This window comes from Marmota marmota, unplaced genomic scaffold (assembly GCF_001458135.2).
Source record: "Marmota marmota marmota unplaced genomic scaffold, marMar, whole genome shotgun sequence".
In the NCBI taxonomy this organism is placed as follows: Eukaryota; Metazoa; Chordata; class Mammalia; order Rodentia; family Sciuridae; genus Marmota; species Marmota marmota.
Window position 1 is genome coordinate 10,310,726 of NW_026000229.1, and position 26,784 is coordinate 10,337,509.

The window sequence follows — 26,784 nt, forward strand, 5'->3', positions numbered from 1 at the left end:
TAACTGATTTTTCTTTGTTGTTTTTGTTCAATCTTTTTTTTTTTTTTTTTGCACTGAACCACATCCCCAGCATTTTTTGTTTTATTTTGAGACAGGGTCTCACCGAATTGCTTATGGCCTCAGTAAGTTCCTGACGTCAGGCCTCAAATTTTCGATCTTCCTGCCTCATCCTCCTGAATTGCTGGGATTATAATCATGCCCCACCACATCCAGCCTTGTTCAGTAGATTCTTCAGTTCATTGTGAAAAGAGAAATCAGAGAAACTTTTTAGTGTAAACTCTATTTTTATATTTTCATCAGCATAAGGTTTTTATTTTGTTTGCTTGTTTTGTTGTTGTTTTGGTACTGGGGATTGAACCCAGAGACACTGTACCACCGAGTTATACTCCCAGCCTTTTTTTCCCCTAAGTTGCCAAGGCTGGTTTTAGTCTTACGATCTTCCTAGGCAATGCATAATAGTGATTTTCTAACACTGTATCAAAAAAAGGTTAGTCTCTAAGTCTGAAGAGGGAAATAAATTTTAAATATTCACAATAGTTTTTCATTATTGAAAAGCTTTTTTTGTTTCTCATAAGATTCCAGATTCTTTTAAACAAGTTAGAAGGAATTCCATTTAGATACTTTGCAAGTAATATTGTGGTTTTCTAAGGATGCCACTCTTCTTCAGATAAGTAGAGATAAAGAAGGTTACCTGTTATGTCATTAAGCAAAGAATCAAGTATTTTCTACAAGTATTTATTTAGAGAGTAGAATTCTCTAAATAAAGTTCATTTTGGGGGAAATAAGTAAGAGAGACACAAATAATCTTTAGAGATAAAATTAAAAAGCTAGATGTAAGGGAGCAGTTCTCAGGTTTTGTTTATTTATTACATTGTTTAACTGTTAGGCTTTGACTAAAACTTAGGAAGTTTTATTTTTATATAAACTTAGAAGTTTATAGATACCACATGACTTCATCAGCCTGCTCATGAAGAACTTCATCAGATCCTTATTTTTATTCTAAATATTACCACTAGAAGTTTAATCAATCTTCTGTGTTTAAAGAATCTCTTCATAAAACTTTACATTTCTTCTATTTTTTATTAGATGGATGATGGTAAAAGCATACGGTATAAAGACCTCTACGCACTGTTTGAACAGATTCTGGAAAAGACCATGAGGCTTGAGCAGCGTGATTGGAGTGAATCTCCAGTGAGAGTTTGGGTCAACACTTTCAAAGTGTTTTTAGATGAATACATGAATGATTTCAAGACTTCAGACAGCACAGCCACAAAGGTAAATGTGATATATTTTGATATACATGTATTTTGATATATTCAGTTATGAATCCTTTTAAAAACTGTTTAGGACAACTAGTTTGTGAATAAAACATTATAGATACACATCAATTTAGTGTTAGCTCCTTCAAACTTGATTCTTTTAAGTTTATCAGACTGTATTTTCTTTTTTTTTTTAAGAGAGAGAGAGAGAGAGAGAGAGAGAGAGAATTTTTTTTAACATTTATTTTAGTTTTCGGCGGACACAACATCTTTGTTGGTATGTGGTGCTGAGGATCGAACCCGGGCCGCACGCATGCCAGGCGAGCGCGCTACCGCTTGAGCCACATCCCCAGCCCAGACTGTATTTTCTAAACTCTCTGTGATGAATGCCTTTTTCATTGAATTAAAGTATAGTGTGGTACCCTCAAGATTATACTCTCAGTAGGAATTAGCACATGAAATTTCCTTTTGAAAAACAATGGTTAATGATGTGATTCATTGTATTATTTAGTGGCCTTTATATAAGGACCCACCAGTTTTATTTCCCCTTGAATTAGTTTTTAGGAAAATAGGGCCTTGTGCATGCAAGGTAAGCACTCTACCAACTGAGCTATATCCCTAGCCTCTATTTGTTGTTTTGATTATTTTTTATTGGTGCATTATAATTGTGGCATATTTATAAATGCACAAAACATAGTTGGATCAATTTTGCTTTTTAGTACTTCCCCTTTCTATCCTTCCTCCCTGCCTTGATACTTTTCTCTACCCTGCTGGTCTGTCTTCTGTTTTCATGAAATCCTTTTAAAAATTTTTTTCTCTAGATTCCACAGATGAAAGAAAACATAACCCTTGGCTTTCTGAGCTTGGCTTATTTCATTTAATATTTCCCACAAATTTTTTCTTCTTTATGGCTAAATAAAACCCCACTCTGTATGTATACCACTTTTCTTTATGCATTCATCTGTTGATGGACACCTAGATTGGTTCCATAATTTGGCTATTCTGAATTGTGCTGGTATAAGCATGGGTACACATGTATCATTATAGTATGCTGACTTTCTTTTGAATAAATATTGAGGAGTGGTATACCTGGCTTATGTGGTTGTTCCATTCCTAGTCTTTTAAAGAACCTCTATGTTGATTTCCATAGTGGTTGTACTAATTTGCAATCCCACCAACAGTATGTGTTTTTCTTTTTCTCACTTCCTTGATAACATTTATTTTTTGTATTTTTAAAAAATATTTTTTAATTATCAATGGACCTTTATTTTACTTATTAATATGCAATGCTGAGAATTGAATCCAGTGACTCACAAATGCTAGGCAAGCACTCTACCACTGAGCTACAATCTCAGCCCTCTTATTTTTATTCTTGATGGCAGCTATTCTAACTGGAATGACATGAAATCTCAGTGTAGTTTTGATTTGCATTTCACTAATTGTTGAAAATGTTCTACATAAGAATATTCAGGTTTCCCAGCACTATTTTTTAAAAAATCTTTTTGTTGTTCTTGTTGCCTTTGCTGGGAATTACATGACTAACTATGTGGGTTTGTCTCTGTGTTCTCTTTGATCTATGTGTCTGTTTTATGCAAGTACTATTCTGTTTTTTGTTATTTTACCTCTATAGTATAATTTGAAATCAGATATTGCGGTGCCTCAAGTACTTCTGTTTTTGCTCACAATTGCTTTGGATGTTCTGTGTCTTTTATTCTTCAATATGAATTTTAGGACTTTTTTTTTTCTAGTTTTGTGAAGATTGTATTGAATCTGTGGATCACTTTTGGTAATATGGCCATTTTAACAGTATTAATTCTGCCTCACTCTGATCCTTGGCGGTCTTTCAATCTTAGCTCTGGAAAAAATTTCAAGTACTGTATTGAATAGGAGAGGTGAGAATGAACATCCTTGTCTTGTTCCTCATTTTAGAGAAAGTATTTTCAGTTTTCCCTATTCAGTAGAATGTTGGCTTTGAGTTTGTCATATATAACCTTTATGATATTGAGGATAGGTTTCTTTTAGCCCTAGTTTCTTAAGTATTTTATCATGAATGGCTGCTGAATTTGTTGTCAAAGACTTTTTTTTAATTTGCATCTATTGAGATGACCATGTGGTTTTTGTCCTTTATTCTGTTGATGTGGTGAGTTATGTTTATTGATTTGCATATGTTAAACCGTCTTGTATCCCTGGAATAAAGCCAAATTTGATTTTGGTAGATAATCTTCTTAATGTATTGTTGAGTACAGTTTGTTCATATTTTATTAAGGATTTTTGCATCTATGTTCACCAACTGTAGTTTCATTTTCTTGTTGTGTGGAATGATTTGAAGAAAACTGGCATTAGTTTTTTTATGAAAGATCTGATAGAATTCACCTGAAAATCCATCTGGTCCTAGGCTTTTCTTTGTTGGAAGGATTTTTGTTACTCCTTCTTCTCATTACTTATTACTGTTCAGCTTAGATTTTCTATATTTTTCCTGTATATTTTTATATTTTTCCTACATATATTTATATATATATTTTAATATTTTCTTGGTTCAATGTCCAGACATCCATTTTTTCTACATCTTCCAAACTATTGGAATATAATTTTCAAAATAATGATCCTGTGGATTTCAGTGATGTCTGTGGTGATACCTCCTTTTTCATCTTGAATTTTATTAATTTGGGTCTTCTTTTTCTTTGACTAATGGTTTACTAATCTTTTTTATCTTTACAAAGAACCAACTTTTATTGTGTTGATCCATTGTATTTTATTATTTTCTATATCACTAATTTCGGTTTGACTGGAAGAGTGACTGTAGTCACTTCTTTCTTTCTACTGGTTATGAAGGTTATGAAATTGTTGTTATTTTGCAGAACTTTGAAGACTTTCCTCTTAGAACTGCTTTCATAGTGTTCCAGAGATTCTGGTATGCTATATCTCTATTCTTGTTTGATTCTAAGAATTTTTTTATATATATCTTTATTTTATTTATTTATTTTTATGTGGTGCTGAGGATTGAACCCAGGACCTTACATGTGCTAGGCGAGCACTCTACCGCTAAGTCACCACCCCAGCCTCCAATTCTAAGAATTTTTAAGTTTCTCTCCTGAATTTTTTTTCATGATCTTACTTCTTCATTATTCACAGGTGTGTTGTTCAGTCTCCATGTGTTTAGTTTCTATGGTTTTTCTTGGTTTTAATCTCTAATTTCATTCAATTATGATCTCATAAGATGTGAAGATTTAAATATTTATATTTGTATTTGCTAATTTGTGGCCTAAGGTATGGTCTTTTGTGGAGAAAGTTGAGAATGATGTGTGTTCAGCTGTTACGAAATGAAATGTTCTGTAGATTTGGGTCTGAAATGTCTCTGCTGATTTTATTACTAAATGGCTCTGTTGGTGAGAGAGAAATGTTAAAATTACCCACTATTACTGTTGGGGGATCCGTCTGAGCCTTTATGTCAAATAGTGTTTATTTAATGTAATTAGTTGCACTGATATTTGTATATAAACATTATCTATTGTTATATCTTTTTATCGAGTTGTTCCCTTTATCATTATATAATGACCTTCTTTTATCTCTTCTGATTGTCTTGAAGTCTACTTTGTTGGAAAGAGAGTAACTACCCTGATTGCTTTCCCGTTTCTGTTTTTATAGAATATTATTTTCCATCCTTTCACTTTTATCCTATGTCTTTGCCTGTGAGGTGTGTCTCTTGTAAGCAACTTAGATTTGGGTCTTGTTTAAGTAACTTCTGCATTGCTGGCTTAGTAGTCATCAGTTCTTTTATTTTTTAGTTCATGGTTATCTTGGAAGGTTTATATATCTCCTTTAATTCTAAAGGATAGCTTTGCTGGATATAGCACTCTTGGTTGGTTTTTTTTTTTTTCATGAGGACTTGATACATCCTTCCAAGACCTCCTGGATATGAAGGTTTCTTCTACGCAATCTTGTTATTCATACTGGTTTACTTGACATTTATCTTTGAGGTTTATTCTGTATATTTGGCATTTAATTAAAATGTGTCATGGTTTAGTATCTGGATGCCCATTTCATTTCTAAGGTTTGAAAATATTTCTGCTGTTATTTCACTAAATAGGCTTTCAGTGCCATTAGCCTGTATCTCTACTTATTCCTCTATACCAATAATCCTTAAGTTTGGTCTGTTAAAGCTGTCCTACAATTCTTGTGTATTTTGATTATCTTCCCCCAGAATATAGTTTTTTATTTTCAGTGAAATGAAAATCTAACACTAGAGAGATTTAAGTTATTTCATGCCAAACTATGGAAAGACGTTCTTATTGAACCTTCCTGATACCCATACCCATACCCCCTCTATGTTTTTCTGAACATAGAGGATAACCTCATTAACTTACCTCTGATGCAAATCAGGGAGGCTTTTTCTGTTCTTGGGTGTGTTTGTTCACCTATTTACTTTTTGGAAGGAGGGCCCCTGTTTGTAGCATAGTGATCAGATCTTTCTCTGGTTGGGAATGTTCTCTTGTGTGCCCACCTGTAGAAATGCTTTATGCACCCAGAACTACCAAATAGGTGTGAGCTCACCCATGTAGATTTCAGGGTGCATGGCAACTTGTGGCAGAACATGGTGGCCCAACAGTCATGGTGCTGAGTGGCTCATGGGAGGTAAAGGGTAGCTGCCCCCAGCTAGGGCTTGCACATCTGTGGGCCTGCCTCTTAGCATGCTGGGCTGTGAACAGTATCTGTGGAGCATGTATATGCAGGCTACCTCTGGCAAGTACAGCACTTCTGGGGCTTGGGTGGCGTCTGCCAGCTGCTGAGGCTTGTGCAACATCATGTCCACATCATTCTGCTTAACATTCTGCACCCAACATCTCTGGGTGCACATTCGTGGGCTGCTTCTATGTGGCAGGCATCTGAGGGACACTTCAGTGGCATATACAGTGTCTCTGCCGAAGTTAGCTACCGGGACATACACAGAGGCTGCTCTCATCTAGGTGCAATCAGTGGTAGCCAGTGTATGTGGGGTATATATCTGTGTGCCACTCCTGTTTTGCATGGAACTACTGGTGCACAGGATGATTCTGCCTACTGGGGCTTGTGTAGGTACTATCATGCCTAGCCATTGGCAGGCTCATGTCTGTGTGTGCTCAGGAGAGGGTCTGTCACACAGCTGTGGCTAGCAGCTGGTGCATTTGCTGCTCCCTATGTATCATACTCCCTGAGAGTTACTTGCTTTTTTGCTCCACTCTACCACACTTTCCGCTTGTTGGGGTGGGGGTGGTATCAGCAACCTTCAGATAACAGTGATCCCTCTACACATATTAGTCTAACAGTTCATTTTGAAGGAATTTGCTATAATGCTGTGATAGTGTTTGCTACTCTCTGTAGATGGGATAAAGACTCTGTAGATTTAATTCCTTCTAGTGAGACAGGCTTAGTTATGGTCTCTACAATATGGCTTCACAATTTTCCCCAACAATTTGAGATATGTTCTTCACTTCTTGCTTACTAAATGGCTTTGAATCTCCTACCCCAGCTTAACTAGATGACTTTGTTCTCTTCCATTTTTACCAAAGTAATCCTGTCAACTTTACCTTTCCCTCTTTCTCCCTTTTTTACCCTTCCCCCTTGAAAAGCCATGCTCAGGGTTTAGAGTCAAAAAATTCTTTCCTGTTTTCTGTTCCAGGAACTAAGACTTCCAATTCTTTCACTTTCCAGTATTATGTCTTATTGCATTCCCTTTGTCATTCCACCTCTCTGATCAGCTGTTCTCTCACTGCTTCATCTCTGAACTATGGAGAAGCTGAATTTCTTGTCTAGCTTTCCCTTCCCTTCCTTTGTTTTTTCTTTTTTCTTTTTTTCTTTTTGGCCATCCTGGGAGATTAATTTTATTTTGACAGTCATTAAAAAATTTTTTTTGATTCTTTTTAGTTATACATGACAGAACAAGGTATTTGGACGTATCATACATACATGGAGTATGACTTCTCATTTTTGTGGTTATATATAATGTGGAGTTACACTGGTCATGTGTTCATATATGAACATAGAATTCATCTTATTCATTCTGTTGTCTTTCCCATTCCTTCTCCCTCCCCCCGACTCTGTCCAATCTGGTGGAACCCCCCCCTCCCCGCAATGTGAGTCAGCATCCGCCTTTGGTTTGAGAGACCACCTGGCCTTTGGTTTTTTGGGATTAGCTTATTTCACTTAGCATGATAGTCTCTAGTTCCAAGCATTTACCAGTAAATGCCATAATTTCATTGTTCTTTAAAGCTGAGTAATATTTCACTGTGTTTGTATACCACATTTTCTTTATTCATTCATCTCTTGAAGATCACCTATGTTGGTTTCATAGCTTAACTATTATGAATTGAGCTATTATAAACATTGATGTGGCCGAGTCACTGAAGTATGCTGATTTTAAGTCCTTTAGGTATAAATACTGAGGAGTGGGATAACTGGGTCAAATGGTGGTTTCATTTCAAGTTTTCTGAGGAAATCCATACTGCTTTCCATTATGGTTGCACCAATTTGCAGTCCCACCAGCAATGTATAAGTGCATCTTCTTCCCCCACATCCTTACCAACATTTATTGTTACCTGTTTTCTTGATAATTGCCATTCTGACTGAAGTAAGATGAAATCTCAGTGTAGTTTTAATTTGCATTTCTCTAATTGCTAGAGATGTTGAACATTTTTTCATATATTTATTGACTAGTCATATTTCTTCTTCTTTGAAGTTACATACAGTCTTGCTAAATTGCCCAGGCTGGCCTCAACTTAGGATACTCCTGCCTTAATCCCACACCCAGCTTGTTTACAAGTTTTAAAGGGCAGATTTATATTTTTCTGTACTAGGGTTATCAGGAAATGTTATATGTAAAAGAGAATTTCCTTGTTCCAAATGATAACTTACCTTTGTAGTAGAATTTTTCAGATCCAAAATGTGGAACATTTTAAAAATTAATCACTTGATTAATGATTAAAATAATCAATTTAATGAATACGGTGTGGCTTATGAACAGAAGCAAGGTTCAAAAAGAGTCTCAAATGGGCATGGTTCTAAGGCAGGAGAATCCCAAGTTGACAGCCAATCTCAGTAACTTAGTGAGACCCTGTCTCAAAAAATAAACATTGACTTGGGAATGTAGCTCAATGATAGAGTGCCCCTGAATTCAGTTCCCATACCAAAAAATAGAAATAAAAGAGAGAATAATCTCTAAAGTATCCTTGTATTCTGATGCTTTTATTAGCACTGTGTTTTACCAACTTAAAATGTTCTCAAACTTGCTTATTAGCATTATACTTCTTCCTCTTGAAGAACTGTGCCTATTGCACAAACAACTCAATGTTTGCAAAGAAGAAAGTATGTTAATCTTTGTTATCTCAAAAATAATATTTATCCCCACCCTTTCTGCTAGGTACCAAAAACAGAAAGAAAGAAAAGAAGAAAAAAAGAAACCGATTTGGTAAGTTATAACCTGTTTTTCATATTACAAAACAACAAATTTTCAGGATAATAGCTTGAAACACATAATAGAGTATTTCTTTTTATATATTTAAGGAATAGGTTTACCAAGCATCTAGAAGTAATAATATATGTCTTTAGAAAAATTTCGAATGACTAATGTGCCATGCTTTCAGTGACTGGATTTGTTTTCAATGGTGGCTTACTAAAAGGCAGAAAACGGAAAATGTTTACTTATTTTAAAGGTAAAATTATGATCTCTTTTCCAACTAGATCTAGTTTGGCCTTTTTAAAAAAATATATTTTTATTAGTTGTTGATGGACCTTTATTTTATTTATTTATATGCGGTGCTGAGAATCGAACCCAGTACATCATACATGCTAAGCAAGGCGCTCTACCACTGAGCCACAACCACAGCCCCTAGTTTGGCTTTTATTGAACACCTCATGTAAATGGAATCTCATATGGTTTTTGTATGTGGCTTCTTAGCATAATGGTAACTCAACAGTTAAAATGTTCAGAAATTTCGAACTGTTTCCCAGGTGACTATACCATTTCAGAATCACACCTGCAAAATTCTGAAAGTTCCAGTCACTTCACATCTTCACCAACCCTTGTTATTGTCTATCCTTGGTGATGAAGTAGTATCTTACTATCCTTTTAATTTACATTTCTCTAATGAGTAATGGTGTTAAAACATGGTTCCATATATCTCTTGGAGGTGTGTACTTCTTTGCTGAAATGTTTGGTCAATATATTGTCTACTTTTTAATTGGGTTGTCTTAATATTTGCATATAACCTTTCTTTATATATTCTGGATGGATGTTCTTTATCAGATATATAACTTGCAAATATTTTTTCTGAGTATAGCTCATCATTATTTTTCTTTAATTTTAATTAATAACTCATATCAATTGTACAGATTAATGGGTTTCCCTGTGACATTTCCATACATGCAAATATTGTGATGTGTTTGAATTCACCTTTCCCAGTACCCTTTGTTGCCCTCTTCTTTCTTTGCACTTCAAGTCCCTCTTCTATTTTTAGGTCATCTCTTTTTCTCTCTTCAGTTTCCACACAAGAGAAAAGGTGTGATACTTGTCTTTCCTTGTCTGTTTTATTTTGCTTAACATGATTATCTCCATGATATCTTCATCCATTTTTCTATGTACATTTCATTCTTCCTTATGGCTAAATAATACTCTATTGTGTACATATGCTAAAACATGTGGAAATGTTTCCCATAGGTTGTCTTCTAGTGGTTCAAAGTTTCAAGTCTTACATTAAGGTCTTTATCCACTTTGAGCTGATTTTTATACAGGGTGAAAGGTAGCGGTCTAATTTCAACCTTCTACATGGGTATGTCTTGTTGTCCCATCACTGTTTGTTGAAGAGGCTATCTTTCCTCCTGTGTGTTTTTAATGTCTTTGTCAAAAATCATTTGGCTATAGATTCGTGATTTTGAGTTCTCTATTCTGTTCCACTGTTCTTTGTGTTTGTTTTTATGCCAATACCATACTTTTTTTTTACCATGGCTTTGTAGTATATTTGGAAATTTTATTTATTTCTCTTGCCTAATTGCTCAAATGCTTTCATTTGATCATAGACTTTTTAGTAAATGAATGGATAAAGAAAATGTGGTGTATATATTCACAATGGAATATTACTCAGCAATAAAAGAGAATAAAATCATGGCATTTGCAGGTAAATGGATGGAGTTGGAGAATATGATGCTAAGTGAAGTTAGCCAATCCCTAAAAACCAAATGCCAAATGTTTCCTCTGATACATGGAGGCTGATTCATAGTGGAGTTGGGAGGGGGAGTATGGGGAAGATTAGAAAAACTCTAGATAGGGCAAAGGGAGGGAGAAGAAGGGAAAGGGCAAGGGGGTAAAATAGATGATGGAATGAGTTGGACATCATTGCCCTAAGTACATGTGTGAAGACACAAATGGTGTGAATATATACAACCAGAAAAAAAAATTTTTCTCCCCTGATTTCAATGACCTATTATTCTTCAAATGTGTATTGTTGAATATCCATGTGTTTATATAGTTTCTCCCTCTGTTGATTTATAGTTTTGTTTTAATATGATCTGAAAAGATGCAGGAAATTATTTGTTTCCATGTATTAGTCTTGCTTTATTGCCTGAAAGTATGATCAGTTTTGGAAAAAGTTTTATGAGCTGATAAAAAGAATGTGTATTCTGCAACTGTTGAAATATTCTGTATCTATTGAGTTTATTTGATCTCTAGTGTAATTTAATTCTTATTTTGATTGTTTTGTGTGTATGATTATCTATTTATTGGTGAGAATTAGGAATTAAGTCACCTACTTTTGTACTGAGGTCTATCTTTTCCTTTACGTTATGTCTAGTAATGTTTGTGTTGTAAGATTAAGTGCTCCAACTTCTAGTCCATGTATTTTTACAATTGTTATACTTTCTATATAGATTGTTCCCTTTATCAATATATAGTGACTAGCTTTGTCTTTTCTGCCTGATTTTGGCTTGAAGTCTGCTTGTTGGAGATGAGTATAACCATTTCTGCTTAATTTCAGATTCTGTTTCCTTACAAAATCATTTTCCAACCTTTTACTTTCAGTCTGAATGTCTTTGCTGATGATGTCAGTTTTTTGCAGGCAGCAAATTGTTGGGTCTTGTTTTTTAATCTGCATCTTTCAGTTGGAGAATTAATACTATTTACATTCAGGATATTATTGAAAAGTATATGCTAGATCCTATCATTTTGTTGTTTTCTTCTGGTTATTTTGAATAATATATGTTGATTACCTTCTCCTTTGTTGTGGAGATTTGATGGTTGACTGAATTAACCATGTTTGATTTATTCCTAATTCTCACTTGCTTATCTGTTCTTCTAATGAGATTTATACTTTCTTAAGCTCTCATGACTGTACTTATCTTGCTGGGTATAAGAGTCTTTCAAGTATCCTCTGTACTAGTTTGGTGGTCATGCATTCCTTTAGTTTATGCTTTTCTTGTAAGGTTATTATTCTTTCTTTGATTTTTGAAGGATAACTTTGGAGGATCTAGTTACATAGGTTGAAGTTATTTTCTTTTTGAAATACATCATTCCATGCTCTACGACCCTTAGAGTTTCTGAGAAATCTGTTATTATAATGGGTTTGTCTTTGTGACTCAGTACTTTTTTGTGAAGCTTTAAATATTCTTTTCTTGTTCTGTACTTTGGGTAGTTCAACTGTAAGAAACCCTGGAGATTTCTTTTTTGGTCATGCCTATTTGGAGTTTTCCTGTATTTGAATGGTATCTTCAATAATAATACTTAAATAATAGTATTCTGCTATTATTTCACTGACTGGCTTTTTTATACCTTTAACCTGTAGCTCAAATTCCTTATCTATTTCTATTATGTGTGTGTTTCATCCTTTAATGGTTCCCCATAGATCTGTATGTTCTGTTCTTATAACTGTCTTAATTCCACTTTAAAATCTTCATTCCGCTTTAAAATCTTAGGAAGAATCAATTACTGAGTGGAGCCATATTGCCTCAATTTTTTTCATATTTCTTTTGTTTCCCTGGTGTGATTTATGCAGCTTTTGGGTTAGAAATATCTTCCACTTTTTTGTGAGGTTCTTTTTAGGAAGCAGCTTTTTTTTTTTTAAATGACTTTCCCTGGGAAATAATTTGTTGTATAACACTGAATTTAATTCCAAATGGACTTCTTAGTTTCGTTCCCCTGTGGCTTTTTTGGCTGTGATTTTTTTTTTTTTTTTTACAAAAATATATTTCAGATTTTTTTTTTTAAAAAAAATGCTATTTCAGACCCTGAATGACCCACTCTTTCTGAGATCTCATAAGAATGGGGATCCTATGGAAGATATGTTGTAGATAGCAGAGAATATGAAGTACACTCTCTGTGATTACTACTTTATTCTTGTCAGCAGCGTGCAGCCTTAAAGAGTATATGAGTGAGGTGTGCTGAGGTACCTCACAGGTGTAGTATCCACAACAATCATCCTATTTCTCTCTGTTGTTGCTCTGGGAGTGAATGACCAGGAGTGAGACTTTAGAGCTACTCCCCAGCTATGCCTGCTCATGACTAGGTGATTGGCTGGGGCCTTTTATGTCCTCCAGTATTTACATTGAGGTGCCAACTAAGGTTTGAGTGGGACTAGAATACAATTTCTCTCACTTGGGCTTGGGGGTACAACTTAGCAGCAAAGCACCAATACCATGCTTGAAGCATTGGGCTCAATCCCCAGCAATACTCAGAAAGAAACAAGCAGCAGTGACAACCACAACACCAATGTAAATAGAAAAGGAAGGGACAAAAATAATATGGGATAAACTAAAGAGTTAAGAAAAAGTTAAAAGTTTTTGCAAATTACCATTAAATAAAAATAAAAAGGGAGAAAATATGAAGAAGAAAAAGATCCAATTAAAGAATTTTTAAATGGAGAAAGGAAGAAAATATTTAAAGGGGGAGAAAGGGGAGGATAGGAATGGGAAAGACAGTGGAAAGAATTGGATATAACTATCCCATGTTCATATATGAATACACCGTCACTGTTAACTCCACATCATGTACAACCACAGAATGAGAAATTATATTCCATGTATGTATGATATGTCAAAATACATTTTACTGTCATGTGTAACTAAAAATACCAAAAAAAACGGGGTAAGAAAATTCAAACCAAATAGGTATAATCAAAAGAGTCTTAATAAAAAATAATAATTTTCTGTAACCAAAGTGGTTAATTATAAGAGTGGATGTTCATAGCTGGGGCTAAACAGATCTTTCTGTGATCTTATATGTTATGTGTCTCTTGGAGACAGCATTGGCTTTGGTTTATTCATCTTTTTTTTTTTTTTTTTTCTCTTGTGTTGCTTGCCAGGCAACCAGCAGAAGGGTTTTGTAATTGGAGCCAATAGTAATACTTATCACCTGCCCTGCTGGCCATTATGGGCTAGGGCAGAATCCAGAGCTTTTCCTGGCAGAGATTTATTACAATATTATTTGCTTTCTGCATTCATAGGACAGAGATGATATGGTAGCTTCAGTGCATCAATGTCTCCAGCACTTTTAAAAAGTCAGGGCAGGGAAATGCTGTGAGACTATAACTAGGGCTACAGTGACAGTTACCACATACACTCAACAACTCTGGTATTCCAATACCTAGCAGCCATTGTGGAATCACATGGTGGCTAATTCCCCCAACTCCCATAGTTGACTTTCTAAGTTGCTGGTCCTAAAGGGAAAGTAACTTTGGTACTCTTAGATGTTAGAGTGGTTTCCTGCCACACAGGATTCTCAGCAGTTTAGTTAGAGAGACTATCACCTGGAGCCAAAGTAGCTCTCAAATCAGATGTTCACGGGTTCAGTCTGTAAGTATTTGCTTTGGGTTCCCAGGGTCAAATAAATGCAGGGACCTTTGACATCCAGAGCAGCAAGCTCAGACAAGACCCTCTCAGAATGACTCCCTGCTACAGCACCACAAGTATATGCTGGGAGGTAGGCGGAATGGGCCAGAATGGTAGGTGGATCCTCAGGTCCACTGTCTTTTCTCAGACTGTCCTTCTGCACTGTGCTGAGTCCTATGCTACCTATGTTCTCTGAGTCTCTCCTCCTTTCTTTCACCTCTACCCTCATTCTCTACTGTACTGCCACATATTTAGCACGGAGCACTCTGTCTTACCCTCTCTTCACTATCCAAAGTCTCTGTCTTCTCCATTGAACTTCAGTATTTTCCCACATTTACACACCTTGGTGGTTAGCTGCTCTCCGTTTGTTTTGATTTATATCTTAAGAAGAAGGCAATGAGTGCTGGTTGCCTTTAATCTGCTATCTTGAGTCCCCCCACCCACTTTTTTTTCCTTAAAGTTTTAATTTTTTTTCCCTTAAGTTTTAATTTTCTTTGGCAGGAGGTATTAGGTATTGAACTCATTGAGTTGCTTAGCGCCTCATTTATGCTGAGGCTGGCTTTGAATTTTTGATCCTCCTGCCTCAGCCTCTCAAGCTTCTGGGATTATAGGCATGCACCACTATGCCTTGCAAGTTTTAAATCAATGAAACCCAGAGCATTAGATCTTACAGAACATTAGAGTTCATTTGTATATTTTTTTATTTTATATTTTAAGTAGCCCTTAATAACCATTTGTCAAGTTTTAATATAGAATCGTTGTCTGAAGAGATTATTAAAATATTTTCACATTGTCCAGTTTCATATCTGTTTTCTTCCTATATTTCAAGGTAAACTGCATGCTGCAAAAGTTTTAGGCAGAAGTGGATATAAGAATCTAGGTATCTTTCATTGAACCAGAAATCAAAGAGATCAACAAAAATATACAACAATACTTTTGTCACTTTTTGCTTTAAAGATATAATTATCTTTAATTAAAATATTATTTATGTTAATGTGCAATGTTTGTTAAATGTAATTGAAGTAATACATTTCACTTTTTAGTTTTAATTTCTAGGATATTTATTAAAATATTTTGGGATTATAAAAGCAGATAAATTTGTCAACTACTGCTTTTGATTTAACATTCTGACTCACATAAGTCACATAAGACAGCTGTTATGTTTGTTCATTGCTGTTTTTCCTTCCCTGTGGTACTGGGGATTCAATTCCAGGAGCACACTCTACCACTGAGCTACATCCCCAATCCTTTTTTAAAAAATTATTTCCATTTTGAAAGAGTCTTACTACGTTGCCCTGTCCGGCTTTGAACTTTCCATTCTCCTGCCTTAGCCTCCCAAGAGGCTGGGGTTACAGGCATTTGTCACTGTTCATGAATATTTTTCGTATATGTTGGTCATGTTTATCTAGGCTGGTAGCATTTAGAAAACAAGGGCCATATGTTTTGTTTCTAAAGTATCATAATTCTCCCCCTGGAATAAGTGTCCAGTGAAAGGTTAGTAAGGGATTGATGTATTTCCCATTTACCTACAATGTTAGGGCAGCATTTAATGTGTTGGCTTTCATATAAATAGCTTAATTTTTCATTCAGGTGGAAGAGCACAATGGTCACATTTTTAAGGCCACCCAATATAGCATCCCTACATACTGTGAATACTGTTCTTCTTTAATTTGGATAATGGACCGAGCCTCTGTTTGCAAATGTAAGTATGAAAGATCTTTAAGGAATGCTACCCTAGCCCCTAATTATCCTTTTAATCAGTTTTAGTAGTCTTTGTTATACTTTCACAACCTGAAATTACATTAAAATATTTATGTGTTTTCTTATTTGTCAGTCTCTTACAGTTAGGGTCAAGAATCTTATTTATCAGTTCCATAACAGTTCAAACACATAGTTACAGTAAATATTTATCGGGTAGATGGACCTATAGATGAATGAATGAATTCTTAGTTTATAGCCAAAAAGGTACATTTTATACTACACTCCCCTTCAACAGAATATGTGAATTCTATAATGTGAATAGAGACTTTTCATATGTCAGTTGGGTTCTGACTAATAGTGGATCTTTTGCTTCTACTCCTCTTATTTTAGATATATACTTTGGTGCTATCGGTAATTCTGTGAGGCTTTGCTTTTGCTAGATGGCCTGAGATAAATAAAGGGAATATTAGAAAAGAGTCCAGTATGACAGAATAAAAGTTATGTTTGCCAGAGCAAAATCACCACTATTCCTGGATTAGCTCACTGGTTGTATAGTTTATCACCAGTCTTCTTTTTTTTTAAATTGAATTCTTCATGAATTTGCACATTTTCCTTGCACTGGGGCCATGTAATAATCTCATTCCAATTTTAGTATATGTGTTACTGAAGCAAGTGCTTTTTTCATTTTATTATGACTAATCTAAGAAATTATGAGAATGAAAATAGGAGTAGTTTGAAATGTGACTGTTAGTCCAGTTATTGAAGGTTCGGAGTAATTTCTACTATGACATAAAGCTGAAAGTTTGCTTTTTTATAACTAAGGTGGGCTTGGTTTGAGTTTTTCATGGAATTTTAACTTTCTATGTGATTATCCTGGTGATTTCACCAGTGCAGTGAATGTCCCCTCACCTTCCCCCGATCTTGATCTTGGCTTTGAAAACCCTAAAAGTTACACTTTGAAAGCTTAAAAGGGGGGATATTAAGGTGTTGGTATGCTGGAACTGGAGCTGGTGTTTTATTATCTTCCCATTTACAACTAATATACTTTATATTCTTGTTTTCATTTCCTTACGGATTTTTGACAGTAATGCCATCCTTACCATAATAATAATTCTTAATATGTAATTCTGGTGTTTTAGCAAGTTGTAAAGCACCTGGCGTAACATGAACACTAATTTATGAATCAAACCACAAAGTTAGATAAATATCCTGTTGGAATTTGGGAGAGTTAAGTACAGGAGCAGGACAGGCAATCTTGAAAGAATGAAAAAGCTGTCTCATTGATGGTGATGAGAAATGTTAGGCATGTTTTCCAACTGCATTTAAAATTCTTTAACACAGAACAGAGTTTATATATGCTCTTATAACAGCCTCAGATCTAAATAATAAACCTTATTGTCAAAGTAAAATTATAAACTTGATAAGTTTATTAACAGACTTATGAAAATGCTACATTCTTAACCTTTTTTTCAGTATGCAAGTATGCTTGCCATAAGAAGTGCTGTCTGAAAACCACAGCCAAGTGTTCTAAAAAGGTAAGAATTTATCACCTGTCCATAATAAACAACAGATCTGTAGGTCTTTTGTGACTCATGGAAAGAAATCAAGGCCTCTTTGATGTTTATTATTTAGAGTTCCTAAACTTCTGACCACACATACAATAAGAAATTAAATTTATGTCATGATCCAACATATACACAGGGAGATGAGTATATATAACTGAATTTATTTTTCTGAAATTTTATTACCTTTACTACATATGTGCTAACAAATTGATTTCACAAACCGCAATTTTAAAAACACTGCTTTTAGAGATTTACCTCTTTAAACCCTCAATCTTTCTAGGAAGGTGAAAAGCTGCAATTAAAAATGAATGAATTTAGGGTCTCGGAACTTAGCCCAGTGCTGGAGCACTTGCCTAGCATGCATGAGACTCTAGGTTCAGTCCCCAGTACTGTAAGAAAAAAAATTTAACCATGAAGAGCAGAATGCACCAAGCATAGTTAGAAGGCTAAAAGATACTGACCAATTTACTCTTTGATACTTTATGCTTCCAGGAAGCAACTTTTTTTTTTTAAATTCTAGATGTATATTGATGTATAATATCACTTCCTTATTTATTAATTACATACTGACAATTGTTGAAATACTATGTAAATATGAACAATATAAATGTACATGCATTTTGTTTATAGCCTATGTATAGAATTTGCATATGTTCCAAATCAGTAGACAAATAATGGCAAAGTATAGAGTCAAATTTTATTTAGGACTTAAAATATAGTGAAGGGGAGATATTTTGCGTCAAGCTAATATAGATTAGCTTGTGGCAGACCAGTACTAAAAGTCTGTTGGCAAGAGTCAAAACAGCTATCCAGGTAAAATAGACTTGAAGAGATTAGAGATCCTAGAAAGAACAGAATGCAGAGTAGTAAACCTGTATTTTGTGATACTTTTATCATATGGAAATATTTCACTTTTTGTTGTAGACCATGAAGCCAGTATTTTGGATAGTGGGCCACATTTAAGAATCAGAGAAGCCAGCAGAGACTTTAGCAATCATAGGACCAAAGAGACAAATTTTTGGAGTTTAACTCTGCCAAGACTTGAGGGATCATGATTCATTCACATAGAGAAGTAAGCCTGAAACACAGATTTTTTTTCCCTCTCAAGGCATTTTTTTGATTCCTTTATCTGTGCATGGCAAACAGCTAAGAAACTAATCAGAAAAGGATATTGGCATTTTCCACCAGTTATGCACTGCTAAAGAAAGGGAAATTCGAATTGTAGTATCCACCATCAAAGGGAAAGGAGCCTAGTCTATACCTCAGACTCTCACTGAGACCTCTGAAAAACTATTTCCTGTGAGTGGGAGTGAACTACTGACAGACCCACCTTAACAACAACAACAAAAACAAACAAAAAACCCCCAGCAAACTAGCTTTGAAGCAGTTGTTGCTTGGATTATGTATTCTTATTTCATTGACCCACCAGAGAGAAGAGGGTAAAACCATTTAAGAGATTACCTCATCCAGAGTCTTCTGTAATATCAGACATAAAGAAATGGTACTAATTAGTAAACAAATAGGCAATAACTAGGATTCAGATAACTAGTTACTAGATGTATACTTTAAAATTTTTAATATATATGCTCAAATAATAGATAAAAGCATGGAGAAATTTTTAAAAAATAGTTGAGTATATGTTTTGAAGGAATCAATAGGGAATTGTAGAAATAAAAGATAAGTTTAACAGCCATAGCAGAAAAGAAGATTGGTGAGCTAAAAGATAGACCAGTGTAACTATCTAGGCATAGAGAGTAAAAAGAATGTAAAAATAAAAATATAAATATATGAAACATAGGGAAGGGATGGAAGATGCTTTTTTAAAAAATCTTTTTTATAGTTGTAGATGGACAGCATGCCTTTATTTATTTTTTTTATGTGGTGCTGAGGATCAAACCCAGTGCCTCAAACATGCTAGGCAAGTGCTTTACCATGAGCTACAGCCCAAGCCCGAAGGTTCTTAATTATATGTAATTGGGAGTCAGCAAGAAAGGAGAAAGAACAGGGCAGAAGCAACATTTTAAGAGAGAATGGTCAACACATCAAGTCACAAGTACTTTTAACCTGGACAAATACAAAGAAAACCACACCTAGATGTACAGTGCTACAAACCAAAGATATTTTTTTTCCCTTTTGTTTTTGAAATGAAGTCTTGCTGCATTGCTTAAGGCTGACATTGAACTCCAGCCCTGCCTCAGCCTTCCAGGTTGCTGAGATTATAGAAACGTACCACCACACCTGGCAAAATTTCTTAAAAGCAATTAGAGGGGAAAGAATAAATACTACCTAGAGGAGCAAAGAAAATCCTGCTCCAGTTAGTTGACTTCTAAACAGAAATGTTGGAAACCAAAAGATGGTGGCTTGACATCTTTTAAGAAAAGAAAGTCAACTGCTGGGCATGATGGTGCATGTCTATAATTTCAGCGGCTTGGGAGGCTGAGACAAGAGGATTGAGAGTTCAAATCCAGCCTCAGCAACTTAGTGAGGCACTAAGCAACTCAGCAAGACCATGTCTAAATAAACTATTAAAAAAGGACTGGGGGCACTGGGGTTGTGGCGTAGTGGTAGAGCATTTGCCTCAGATGTGTGAGGCACTGGGTTCGATTTTCAGCACTGTATATAAATAAATGAAAAAAAAAAAATCCAAGGTCCATAAGTCATCTAGGAAGTGGTAAAAATACTAAAAATATTAGACTTAAATATGTATGGATATGTTTTGTTGAAATCTCCAAATTAATGACTAAAAATGTATATATAACTGAAAAATTAATAAAGACAATAAAGTAGAAGAACGAAATACTTGATTAAAGTAAATGAAGGCAAGAAATGAGAGAAAATAGATAAAATAGGGTGGACAAAAATAGATATAGTAAGTCCAAATATATTGGTGCCTTATATTAAATATGCTAAATACTCCAAACAAAAAGCTAAGTTAAAACCAACTGAAAAATCTTTTATGAAAGAGATGTACTTATTAAGTATAAAGATAGAAAGTTTAAAAGCAAAAGAATGGAACTATATACAGCATGCAAAGACTAATCAATAGAAAGGTAGTATAGCTCTACTAATATTAAATTGTACTTTTTAAGGCAAACAGTATTACTTCATGTGCTTTATGATGATGATGTTAGGGTCAGCCCATTGGGGAGATATAAAATTCTAATCCTCTAATATAGTTTCAATACCTAGTAGAAAAAAATAAGGATGAAAATAATATGAAAAACTTGATGTAATTGGCATATATTGAACCAGCTTCCTATGTTAATGAATCACCATTGTGAGATGTTCCAAAGCTAAAAGAAACATAAATGTCCAGTTCTGAATTTCTAATTGAATAAATAAATTGTGGTATTTCTGTATAATGGAATACTTCATAGCAATGAGATTAAACAGTTGGTACTCATAAATATAGGTTAAATGAGAAAATCCACAGACAAATACTGTTATTGTGTTTAAATAAAGTTCAAAAATAGATAGACCTCATGGTGTACATATACAATTTGATTTCTATAATGTTCAAAGGCAAGCAAAACTAATTTATACTGATAGAAAAAGAGTTTTATTTGTGAAGGATAAAGGTCATAGTAACTGAGAGGGATTTAGAGACTTTTAGAGTATTGGTAATACTCCATTTCTTGTTTTGGATTCTGTTTTAAGCATGCATTTACTTTCTGAAAATCTGTTAAGCTAGTTAGATCTTGTCTCAAAACAAAATATAAGAAAAAAAGGGCTGTGGGTATAGCTCAGTGTTAGAATGCCCCTGGGTTTAATCCCCAGTACCCCAAACACAAACAAAATCCCATTATTGGTTTCAAATTGAAAAATTTTTAGTTTGATAGTCTCAAAATTTTTATTTATTTATTTTGCTTTCACAAGCCTTAACATTTCTAATGCCATAAGGAGAGCCATAACATTTAAATAAATAGATTATATGTGTTTGTCAGAGTAATAGTAAAAATTTTGGCTTATGTTTATTTTAATCATTATAGCAAGCATTATTATATTTTAAAAAATAATTTATTGAGTATTTACCATGTACCAGATACTGTACTGTGTTCACCTTAATCTTCTACACCTTTGAGGTAGAAAGGTGGTATTACTGTTGGAAATGTGAAATAACCTAGCCAAGTTCATATAGTGACGATGCAAAAATATAAACCTGCATCCTTTAAACATTTGAAGTGTACTTTTTCTTTTGCCTAAAACCTACCAGTACTTTTCAGAGATGGTGCCTGATATTAACTTAAGATAACTTAATATGCTTCAATAAATATTAAATTAATTCTCAAATGCTGAAACACAGAGTACGAAGATGCAAAATAATACAAAACTGAGTGTTGTCTTCTACTAATTTCCTTACCTGTCAGAATAAGACCCAGATTCCATAACTTAGTATTCAAAACCCCTTATAATCTCATTTTTAGTTGAGTCATATTTTTCTTTGCTCAGCTTTGTATTTCTGTTTCCTGAGCCTAAAAGGTTCTTTTTTTGCCTTCTTATGTACTACATGCTTTCCAACAATTATTTTAAGTAGAAAGTCTTTGAGACCTTTAGTTGTTACCCAGCCCAGTCTTTTTCCTGATCTGTCTCTCTTCTGTGTTTCCATAATAACCTAATAAATCTGTTTATTGTTTTACATTTCTCCACAAGCTAATACTATGGTCTAAGCATCAGTCTTAGGGAAAGGACTGTCCCTTGATTTTGCTCCCCTGCTATCTAGCACATAAAAATGAATGAATGTACCTATGGAAAGAGAAATTAGGATCAATTTAAATAAGGTGTTGAATGTCAGTCTCAGAAATGTTTGTTGTTTATTTTGATATATACTAATTAGCCACTGAAAGTTTCTGAGGTTAAATAAAGTGGATTATGTATAGTATATAATATTTAAACAAGAAAAAAATGAGTGTGGGAAAATTGGTCTTGAAGCTGTTGGAATACAACAAGTGGGTAGTGATAGAAGTTGAATTAGGATAATGACAGTAAGTGCAGAAAAGAAAAATTAGCATGTACTGAGTAACCAAAAGAACTTGGCAACTGTTTGGGTGCAGGTTGAAGGAGAAGGTGGGGTGTACAGATTTCAGTTAGAGGAGGAGAATGGTAGAAGAAAAGAAAAGATTTATAAGAAGGGTTTCAGTCTCAGGAATAATGTCTGGCATTTTTCTTTTCTGTGAATTGCTTCAGATAATGGTTAGAATAAGCAGTTTTGTTGCAGTCACATAAGCTATAGTTAATAAGTTATGGTAGTGTACACACTATTAAAGTCAATAAAGGTGCTATAATACTATTCAGAGATCAGTCTGTGTGAGTCTTTGTCTTTGGGTATGAAATCAGTTCTTTGAAATATTAAAGCAGTATTATGCTCTGGAAATTACAACTCTAATTCCTATAAAATCTGGATTTTTTCCATGGTACCTGGTAAATGTTCAAGCTTTTTGTGTACAAAATCCAACCTCCTTCACCAACACACAAACCTTACCTTTGTATGAAGATTTTTTGATAGGAAGGGAAGTAGCAGCCCTTCACTGCCCTCTGTCTTCCACTCTCTTTTGGGGAATCCTAGTGTGAGGATTGAAACTAATATTTATTTAACCATAATGCCCCCCCTCACAACTATTATAACAGTCTTCATAAAACTTTAGGATAATAAAAAGTAGTTCCTCTTAAAGAATGAAGATGTTTGAATATATTTGAAATCAAAAAATTGTCTTCCATTTAGTATGATCCAGAACTGTCATCTCGACAATTTGGGGTTGAACTGTCCCGTTTGACCAGTGAAGACCGAACTGTTCCTTTAGTGGTGGAAAAGCTCATAAACTACATTGAAATGCATGGACTTTATACAGAAGGTATTTACCGAAAATCTGGTTCAACTAATAAAATCAAGGAGCTTCGACAAGGTCTGGATACAGGTAAGATGATGCTCTCCAAATCAAGACTTATTTAAATAAAAATATTTAATCATTTCAAGCTTTTAAAGTTTTCTTTATGTATTGATCCTTTGCTTACAGCCAGAAGAATGCAGTCTTTTCTGTGGTACTTGTTTGTCATTTTGTGTCTTTCTAAAGAATCTTTGGCTTTACGTAGTTAATTCAGCAAACATATATTGAGTGTATCATTTGTACAAGGCATCCTTAGGTACTAGAAAAAGATTTAATACCTTTTTAATATTTAGTGCTTTTCCAGTGCATCTTTCTGCCTTCCTACATTGATGATGTGGTTACTTAAACTGACAGTGATTTGGGCACTGTATAGAGCTGTGGCCTCAGTCCAGGAATATGTGCAGGGGGTTGACTTTGGTTTCATTCTCAACTTCTACTCTCACTATTAGAAAGGTATGGTTCTAGAGAGAGGGGGAGGGGGAGCAGAAAATCCCTTAAGCTCACCCACTTTTAAAAGTCAGACAAAATTCAAATTTCAACAGTAACAGGGGGGTCCTTAAAACAGAGCAAGCAGCTTAAAATCTTAAAAACTAAGCTGGGGTCCACAACCATTTTGGGGAGCCTTCTGCTGACCTGTAATCACCTCATATCAATGTGGAATCTTCCCATGTCCAGATAGCTACAAATTAAACCAGAGGTAAGTCTCCTTTGTGGGACTTCCTAAGAATCCAACCAGAAAGAACTTCTAGAATGAGCACACCACTGGCCAAAAATCATTGAAACTGCCTCTTGCTCACCCTCACTGTGAAAAAGAGGAAAGGGCTGGTGAGGACCTGTGCCACAAACTGCACCTAACCTTGCTCAGCCTGACCCTGGCAAGGGTGGAAAATTTTGCATGGTATTCACTAACTGGGCTCAGACAGCAATGAAGCAGCTTTGGCCCCAAACAGAGGAAAGCAGATTCCCAGGCCCCAACCACTGACACTGGGGAGAGACATCATGGGAAGCCTAAGGATTTCAGGGCTATACCAGAAGGAAGTATAGTTCCTTTGGAAGGGACTGCACCCAGCCTTAACAGGTGCATAGTCTGACCTATGATCATAATGGGCAATTGAAAGGGCATTGTTTGGATACTTGTGGGGCCTTGCATCAGACTTAGTAAACAGAGGGAATCAGTGCGTGCCATTCACAACCCAGGGTACTGGAAACTAGGACCCAAGTGAACCACCTGAAACCCTTCACTACAGTACCTCAGAGAGCAGCATCAGCTTTGGGAATATTTCTGAACCACAGAACACCCAGGGAAAACCCACACCCAGAATTCCAGCCACCAGGATCTAACTACCATGAAAAGGATCCTGTAGAGGAAAGCAGGTACACAGTAACCCACAGCAATCAGGGACACTCCAGAGCTTGCATCCTAAACTATAGCACACAATAGATACAGCCAACCCATAATACTACACCTGCTGAGCTGACAAATCAGATGCTGCTGATGAAAGGTTCATAGCAACTAGGGAGTTGGCTTCTGTGCTCCTGTAGCTCTGGAGAGTTCCACAGCCAAAAACTGATGGACATTTGCTAAATGTCCAAACCAATATTCACCAGGAGTTTTCTTTGCCTTGACATGGTTTACTACAAACAATGTCGACTTTGATTATAGTAACTCTTTAACTTGAATAATAGTTGTTAACCCAGTAGACAACATTGTACCCTCAACCCAATTTAATGTATTTCATCTACTAATTAGAACATTAATTGGAATAAATCTTTTGTCTTCTTTTTTCTCTCTCTCTTTTTCCCCTCTCCTTTTTTGCCCAATCTTTCTTCCTCCCCCACTGTAGACCTCACTTTAGATTATAGTAATTTTACTAAATTTAACAACAAATATTTTGACCTATTCCATAATTTTATTATAGGTTTATACCTAAATTTCAGAAACTGTGGAGAACAATTGTAACAAGTTTTTGTTTCTTATATAATCGAATAGAATAAGGCTTGTCTGTGAAGTGATTATAATACAAATAGGGCTCAGTGTAGTATCTTTTAAATTGGTGTTATTGGGATCAGCAGAGGTCACACACTGACTTAAAATATCATTATATGATGTTTACTCAATCCAGGGCTCTTAAGAGAAAGAAGCTCACAAAGTAATCCTTCACTTACTATTCCAATAGATAAGTAGACATACAAACAATATGAAAAAGCACTGGAAAAAACCATCCCATACAACCCGTAATGCTTCAACAACAGATTTAATTGATACCCAGTAGAGAAAATGTCAGAGAAGAAATTTTAGAAAGTATGTAGTTAAAATGTTCTATGATTTTAAAATAAGCTTTAAGGAGTGGAATTAGAAAATACAGAAAGTAAAAGATCACTTCAATAAAGAGAGATTCTGAAAAGGTACCAATCCAAAATTCTGGAAATGAAAAGATAAATAAACCAAATAAATAATTCAATGGAAAGCATCACCAATGAATTAGGCCAGTTTGAAGATAGAATTTTAGGCCTCAAAGCTAAAGAATATACCCTTGAAAATAAAGTCGCTCATTAAGAAAAGATATTAAAGAGATAATGAACAGAGTATTTAAGAAATCTGGGATAATATTAAAAGGCCAAATTTAAGGTTCATTTTGATGAAGGCTCTGAATTACAAGCTAAAAGAAAACAGTCTTTTCAGTGAACTAATATCAAAAGATTTGCCAATCCTTAAAAATGGAATGGAAATTCAAATACAAGAGGTATGCAGGACTCCAGATATACAAAATTGCAATAGATCCAGTCCAAGACATATTATAATGAAAATGCCTAATGTACAGAACTTTAAAAGCTGCAAAAGCAAAATGACTGGTCACATTTAGAGGTAAACCAAATCCAGATTTCAACTGATTTCTCAACCCAGACCCTAAAAGCCAGGAGGGCTTGGAATAATACATACCAAGCTCTGGAAGAAAAAAAAATGCCAACCAAGAATACTACCCAACAAAATTAAGCTTCAGAATTGAAGATAAAATTAAAAATTCCATTATAACAACAGAAGCTAAGAGAATTCCTAATTAGAAAGCCTATACTACAAAATATCATCAATAAAATATTTCACAAAGAATAAATGAAAAACAAAATGAAAACCAACATAGGGAAGAATTAAAGGAGAATCAAGTCCAGTTTGAAAATTAGAAATTAAATGGCAGTAAATGAAAATTATCTCTCAATAATAATATGAAATGTAAATGTTCTAAACTCTTAATCAAAAACACAGGTTGGCAGATTTGATTTAAACAACAACAACAAAAAAAAAACCCAACAATATGCAGTCTTCAAGAAACTTGCCTTACAGGCAAAGATATACAGAGTCTAAAGGTGAAAGGATGGGAAAAAACATAAAATTCACATGGGACTTATAAAGAAGCAGAGATAGCTATTCTCAGATAAAGTGGACTTCAAGCCAAGATTAATTAGAAGAGAAAAAGAAGGTTACTTCATACTGCTTAAGGGAATTGTACATGAACAAGATATAATTTTCATAAA

General features: G+C 34.7%; 1 protein-coding gene across 10 annotated transcripts in view; it reads left to right on the top strand.

Annotated features, from left to right (window-relative positions):
* Positions 1 to 26,784, top strand: part of Myo9a (myosin IXA) — a 261,808-nt gene that overhangs the window by 199,874 nt on the left and 35,150 nt on the right. For 5 of the 10 annotated variants that reach the window (XM_048793402.1, XM_048793401.1, XM_048793406.1 and 2 more), the window contains 6 exons: positions 1,087 to 1,275; positions 8,653 to 8,700; positions 14,095 to 14,196; positions 15,696 to 15,807; positions 17,280 to 17,341; positions 23,091 to 23,283. In XM_048793402.1, coding sequence (XP_048649359.1) covers positions 1,087 to 1,275; positions 8,653 to 8,700; positions 14,095 to 14,196; positions 15,696 to 15,807; positions 17,280 to 17,341; positions 23,091 to 23,283 — 706 coding nt within the window. Of the gene's footprint in view, positions 1 to 1,086; positions 1,276 to 8,652; positions 8,701 to 14,094; positions 14,219 to 15,695; positions 15,808 to 17,279; positions 17,342 to 23,090; positions 23,284 to 26,784 lie in introns of those variants that run through there. The other 5 variants (XM_048793403.1, XM_048793405.1, XM_048793404.1 and 2 more) reach the window with 2 other exon arrangements.